The sequence below is a fragment of the Chlamydotis macqueenii genome, chromosome 17 (genome assembly GCF_036417535.1).
Source record: "Chlamydotis macqueenii isolate bChlMac1 chromosome 17, bChlMac1.mat, whole genome shotgun sequence".
NCBI classification, from domain to species: domain Eukaryota; kingdom Metazoa; phylum Chordata; class Aves; order Otidiformes; family Otididae; genus Chlamydotis; species Chlamydotis macqueenii.
The window spans coordinates 9,603,567-9,610,472 of record NC_141572.1 but is presented as its reverse complement, the minus strand read 5'-3'; the positions used below and the strand labels follow the sequence as shown (position 1 = coordinate 9,610,472).

The 6,906-nt window shown below is 46.3% G+C and overlaps 1 protein-coding gene across 6 annotated transcripts in view; it reads left to right on the top strand.

Moving 5' to 3' along the window:
* Window positions 1-1,816: 1,816 nt before the first annotated feature.
* The window catches only part of PPM1F (protein phosphatase, Mg2+/Mn2+ dependent 1F), a 31,420-nt gene continuing 26,330 nt past the window's right edge, over window positions 1,817-6,906 (top strand). For all 6 annotated transcript variants that reach the window (XR_015260399.1, XR_015260398.1, XR_015260397.1 and 3 more), the window contains exon 1: window positions 1,817-2,050. Coding sequence is in view for 3 of the 6 variants with exons in the window: in XM_086761265.1 (XP_086617391.1) it covers window positions 1,875-2,050 (176 nt within the window). In the remaining 3 variants the exon portion in view is untranslated. The remainder of the gene's footprint in view (window positions 2,051-6,906) is intronic.

The following is a 6,906-nucleotide window of genomic DNA, read 5'->3' as shown; positions in this document are numbered from 1 at the left end:
CCTTTCTTTTCAGAGATCTCTTGCGATTTTAAAAAAGTGTGAAGTATATTGTGTTTGCTAGCTTTTTCAGTAGAATGGGGACGGAACATGAGCTACATTCTGAAATATAGATGTCTGAGAAGGAGAAAACAAGAAACAAGGTACTGCAAATGCTTACAGCAACATTATTTTACTGAACATGTACTAGTGCTTCTGGATAATGTGTTCTCTGTCCTTGCTTTGCAGCATCTGATATGTTATTCCTTCCCCCTCTAAAAGCATTCTGTTATATCCAGGTACCCCTGGAAGATGCTATAATGTAAGGACAGAATCCTTGTCACTCTCTGAATACCTGAGTAAACAGGTATTTCTAGCTGTGCATGCTAGAAACTGCTGCTGTTTGGAAGGTAAGGCATGTCACCTCTTCATGTCTCAAAGTTTGAATATTGAGGAGGAGATGTGGAATACAGATAGCATTAAAATGTCGTCATTGGGGGCGGGGGGAAGAGTTTGAGGTTCGCTGCATTTTGTTTTGTTTTGTTTTCCCCCAAAACGTGAATATTCAGGTTAATGTCTTGATGAAACTGTTTGTTTAATACTTCACAAATGAAAAGCAAGTTTTATGGTATTAAAAATTGGAAAGCCAGTAGACAAAGTAATAAACTAGAGTCCTGTTTTTGGGAAGGACTCTGCTGTTTCTTGGTTGGATGAGATAAATGAACAGCATTGTGCTTTGGTACCACACTTCAGTGAAGTTACACTGTTACACAGCTCTGTGTGAGACAGAAGGGACGGGACTTTAGTTGATACGCTGTAAATACCCTAAAGGGCCCGAAAGATCTAGGAGATGGGTCAGTGCAAGTATTCTAGATGCTGGTGTCCTAGTAACCTCGCTGGGGGTCGATACTCTATTCTTTTGTGAGTCTCAGATTCAGGGTTTTCATTCCCTTTTTCTCTTGGAAGATTCTAACTTGGGACCAAGATAGTTCCATCTCATTTACTGATGCTCTCCCTTTTCTAAGCCAGAGGTGCTCTTAAGGGCGTGAGAACAGGTGATAGTTGACCGGTGGGCATAGTTAATTAACTACAGCTAGCTAAGAAACAAGTCAGCTTGCTATGGTTCTCTTTAGACTCTCTCTCCCTTCAGCTAACAGTCTCTTGAGGTGACAACCTGTGATGACACAACCTCTTGTCTTTTTGCCTGTGATAAGGTATTGGCAGCTGGCGTAGGTGTTTTGTAATTAATTATGCACAGCAAAAAAACCTGGCCTGGCTGCAAAATCCCATCTCCCGCAGCCTTTTTTCATGGGCATTTCCAGGGGGAAGAGGGAAAGAAGGATTGCGAGTAATAGAATGAGGGAGGATTGTCTCGGTGAGTAAGTCTGGGAGAACTTGTAGCCTGAGCACCCTTCCCAGCCCCAGGTACCCCTGTGCGTAGCCTGTCGGGGCGCGCAGTTGTTCGTAACCCGGTGTGGGCTAAAATCAGTGTGTTAGTGCGGAAAGCGTGAGCGCCAGGGAGGCGCGGTGGGCAGACGTCCCTGTAACACCTTCCTCCTCCTCCTCCTCCTCCTCTCTTTCCCGTTGCGGACGGAGGGGACGCGGGAGGGCACCAGAAGCCGCCCCGACCGGACACCGCCGCCCCCCCGCTCCCGCCCGCCGCCCCGCCCCTCCGGCCACGTGGCCGCCCCGCCCGCCAGACATTGTTTCTGGCCCCGCCCCTCCGCCGCCGAGACCACACCCCCGCCGCCTGGCCCCGCCCCTGCCCCTCGCTTAAAGGGGCCGTCACGGCGCCCTCTTCCCCTCGCTCTCCCCTCCCCGGCCTCCCCCCGCCGGCGCCTGGCCCGCTCCCGGCGAGGCGGCGGCCGGGCAGCGCGCCCCAGCGCGGCGGCACCGCCATGGCGCTGGAAGTGGAGGCGTCCGGGGCTCCCCTCAGCTCTTTCCTGAGGGACTTCCCGGCTCCGCTGGGCCCGGGGGAGCCGCTGCCGTGGAGCTCCGCGGGGAGCGGCGCCCTGAGCAAGGCCGAGGTGCCGGGCGCGCTGGCCGAGCGGGCGAGGAACCTCCTGGGCGGCAGGTGAGAGGCGGGCGGGCAGCGGGCTCCCGCCGGCCTGCCCTCGGGGCCGGCGCCGCGCTGACAGCTGGGGCGCGGGGGCCGCCGGGGGCCGTGGTTCCCCCTTCCCGCCCGCGGCGGTGTGGGGCCGGGCCGGGGGCTGGGGCAGGTGCCGGCGGCGGGAGGCGCTGCCGCCGGAGGAGGCGTCCTGGCCTCGGCGGGGCCTGGCGGTGCCGTCCGCTGCCTGGCGCGGGCCGCGCGGGGGGAGAGCCGCTCCGCCGGGATTTTAGTTTGTTTGTTTGTTTTTTTTTCTTTTAATTATTTCCCTCTTTTTAATTGTTTTGGTGAATATTCCCCTGAACGCTGGGCTGTAATAGCGTGCTTCTGTCACAGGCCTCCTGCCGAGACCTGTGCCTCCATAGTAATGTTTGTGTGCTCTCAAAAATATTTCTCTCCCGTTCTGGGTGATGAGAGGTTAAACTGCAATCCTGCAATTAGCCCGACAGGCGATTCTTGCGGTAAAGTGCCAATAGCTGGAATTCATAGCCCTCAGGGCACCTCTGGATCTACCCGAACGTAGGGAGAGGGCTGCCACCTGCCTTGCAGGGCTGTCAGGCGTAGTAGGCAAGCCAGCTCGAAAAGTATTCAGCGCCTTTGTCGCTTTTCCCAGCCCTCTTGAGTTGTCCTGGTGGGTAGGACGTGCTTGTGTGGGTTTCTCAAGTTGATGTTTTCTCCAAACTTCAGGAGCGTAGTCACAACACCACTGGAAAACACAACTCTTCTTTCAGTGATGTCTCTGTCATCCCCTGATTTCAGGATGGACATCAGACAATCTTCATCCGTATCTGTTTAGATTTCCTCTAACACTGCTAAGAACTTGGATGTGACTGACTTGTTCTGGCCAGTTAGTGCTTCACCAAGAACAAGTTGTCCTGCTCTAACCTCTTGTCTTCTGATACCTTTCTCTCTTCACCTCTGCTTCCTGAAGCTCTTCAGTGGTAGGGCCTGCGTATTCTATGTTCTATAAAGTTCCCACCATGGTCTGTTTCATTAAAGTGTTTGTTACTATGAGAGTCAAGAACAGGGATTGTGGATGGTCTAAAAAATTTTTTATATATCTATCTAAGTGGAGAGCTGACTTTGTGCTGTGGTACTGAGGATAACTAGTGAAGGCAGGGAGTTAAGGGAGACTGGTTCTGTTTAGGTATATGCCGAATGTTACCTGGTTACTAGAGGAATTTGATAAAGAGAGAGAAAACAGAGTTTGAATTACTTGTCTGTCTGGGTACCATCTGGTAAGTTTATGAATGATTAATAGATTTCTTTTGTTGTTGTTGTCAAGAGTGCATAGGTGATTTTTAGGTACTTAAATTGCCTTAAAGCACAGAAGTAACTGGGTTTTTTATGTTATGTAGATGCTACTGGACATAACATCATTCAGTTAAATGGCGTGCCTAAACCTACAGATGAGAAATGCATAGGAAAAAAACCAGATTTTTAGGCTGTAGTTGAAAAAGATGCAGATGATCATTGCATTAGTTAGTTGTGCTTTGACTAAATCGCTCTTGAACAAAACACAGCTGTTGCATTCCTAAAAGAGATTGCAAATTCATCACGTGCACTGAATCTTTGAACTCTTTGCAGCAAGAGTGGTTCTGGATGAGCGCTTTAAAGAACAGAGGAATGCCAGTCTTGAACAAATACATCTCATACGGCAACTCATCTGCCACGTGGGCCGGGCTAATGTTTTCTAAAATTGTTTTAGAGAGGAAGGTGTGAAGCTGTAGAGGTACAGCATAGGTTCTTCAAACTGTAGTGATTTTTAAAACAGCATTTCTGAGTTCCTTATCTGTTAACATTCTGTTGTTCTCTAGAGGGCATATTAACAAGTGGAAGCAGAAAAGGAGTACTGCTTTTGCAATGCTTTCATCTCACCTGTCACTTCTGATGTTTACATAGAAAGGAGCCTGCCCTGTCAGAAGCTGCATTTTTCACATACCTGCCCTGCAGCCAGTTCTGATTAGCCAACCTGCTTTGTGGAGCTTCTTAAGTCCTGAGCTGGCAAAAAAGAAAGTAAAGGAAGGGAAAGACAGCTAAAGAAAGCAAAGCAGAGTAAAGGTGCAGCAGTCTACTTATTTATGCTTCTTTTCACAAAATGTACTTGGAAAACAGAAGTACATAAGGAAAGTCTGTTTATGAATTCTTGTGGCTGCCTGCAAGCAAAACAGTGAAGCAACCCTGTGTGTGAAGCTATGTGCTTGGGCGTAGTGCAGCTTATCCAAATGTAGGGATCCCAGAGGACTTACAGCTCAGTTTTGGACTCCTATGACAAAGAGAAACCTCATTTTGCAATTGCAAAAAGGCTGCAGTTTCCTGTTGTGCAGGCTAAGTTCTTGCATGTGGATGGAAAGACTGGTAGAGCCCAAGGCCAAGACAGGAATCTAGTATTTTGGAAGTGCAGGCCCTCTTCTCATAATCCATGTAATTAAGGACCAAAACTAAAGTCTCTGCGTGAGAAATTGCCAAACATTACACTTCCTTTCCCACATTCACTACTGTGGATCAACTCAAAATCCAATTTCAAAAGTTAAAGAAACTTTTCAATTTATCTGAATCCCCCAAATCCTCAATTATAATACATGAGGGAGTGTAAGGAAATAGGAGGAAGAAGGATGCTAAAGGTTTTAAGAAAAGGAAAAATAAGAGGAGGGGATGACACTTACAAGACACTTAAATGTTTGTGTAAACGTTGTTGAAGATGCAGAAGCGATGCCAGATTAGGAGGCGAGTTCGCGAGGGGTCACTGTAGCTTAGATCTAGTGATCTGCTGTTGCAGGCTGGCACGGTAGCATCCCTAACACACAGACAGCAGATAGTGGAAAATATTCAAATTCAAATATTACAGTGTCAATATAACGGGGTTTAACGCTATGAAGATGTTATTGGATGTATCTTGCTGACTTTGGCATTGATGTTTGTTCTGTATTTCCTCAGTTGGAGACTTCCCTAACGCTCCAGCATCACAGAATATATTTTACATGATGATTATTAATGATGAAGGATTTCTCTACAGATCAAAGTATTACTGGGAATCGAGTTTAGCACACAGTTCTGCAGTTCTGCTTCTTATTTCTGCGTTGTCAGATACTTCATTCACACTCACTCACATGTGTGGGTCATGCCTTGAGGGGCCCAAGCCAATAAAGGTCCAGCAATATCCTTGGCTCATGAGACAACATATGGTGATGTTTAGCTTGTCCTTCCAGTTGCCTGGAGGCATAAACCTTAATAAGTCTTTGCAAGGAGAAAAATTCTTCCTCCACCGCCAGTGAGGATTGGTGTAGAGAAGAGAACGGGGTAAGGAAGAGCATTTGTTAGGCCCAAACAAGGAGTTTCTGAATGCTATTGCCTCTCTAAGGCTGCACACGTCTCTTACATGGAAGCAGTTGGATATCTCAGACTAACTCTCTTGAATGTCTTTACTAATCTAAAATGAATTATTTTAACAATCTGCTGCAAGTGCAGCTAGCATAGCCAAACACGAGCTAAGATGACCAACCGCTTTTGCTTCCTGGCAGGATGTGTGCTTAAATCACTAATCCGGTGAAGCTTTGCAGATGTTTCTTCTTTGAATAATTATTTAAGTCAATGGAACTGCCTGCCTTTTATGAAGCTGAATACATACATAAAACTGAAGAATTGGGGCAGGCTTAAGTAATCTTGTTTTGCAGAATTTTAATTAACATCCACTTTTGAGTAAGAGCTGTGTGTTCTGACAATCTGTGGAAATGGGTCAATGTGAATGAAGAGTCCATTAGTTACTTCCAAATCTTTAGTAAAATTTCAGGTTAATTTCTAACTTGTACTGAAACAGAACATGGGATTAAATCAGACCCCCCAAGAGCAGAAATTTCTCCTTTCCCTTGATAGGAGCTGAAATGTGTATGACCATCCTGTGACATAGCCAAAGAACAATGTGAAATTCCAGCAGCCTTCCTGTTTGAGGAGACTTCACTACAATAACAGTTGTGAGACTTCAGCTTCCTGTTCTGCTCCCTCCCAAACGATTCGCTGTGTTTCATCTCTTGGTTACCTCAGCATCCTGTTTTGTGTCTTTCTGCTTTACACTGTAGTGCTTACACCCAAGGTGTGGCCCTGGCATCTTTATTTTCAGCATTTGCCTACTTTTAGAGTAGCTAATTCAGCAATTCTGATATTTTGGTGTTTTCATGTGATGTTAGCATGAAGGGAGGGGGGGAAATCTTATCTTGCTCCTGGTTTACTGAGTCTCTTCTTAAAACTCCCTTTAGTCCCTTCCTCTGTGAAAATTACTAATACTCTCTCTACCATGACCTCTGCTTTTAATAAATCCCCTAGAATTTACTACTTTGTTCTTAATTTGTACCATTTACTGTATGTTATTGTGATGCACTAGTAATTCTCATAGCTAGGAACATGTTCGCAATATCAGTGATCCATTCACTTCAGACAAGAAAGTGAATTTCATGTGTGATTGCCTGCAAACAAACTTTAATTTTCATGGGACCAGTTGTGGTTGGTAGCAAAAGCAAACATGGGATTAGCACAAACAGCCTACTCTTTCCGGAACACCAGCGTTCTCTCTGGTTTGTGATTAATAATGTTAGAATTGGAGGCCTTGATAAAGTTAATGCACAAGAGGAATGTGGCACGTCTGCTGTTTACTAGTTAATTTAGCAAATGGTTTACAAACCTGCACTGGTAATTTTGAGTGGTGGTCAAAACCAGCTTGTTTTCTGTTTTGAGTGGTTTGTCCGCTGTTACTTCTGAAGCTGACGGCAGGACAATGCACAGCTTGAGAGAAGTGATGTGCGGCTCGCTCTGTGTGTCTGGATAGTAAA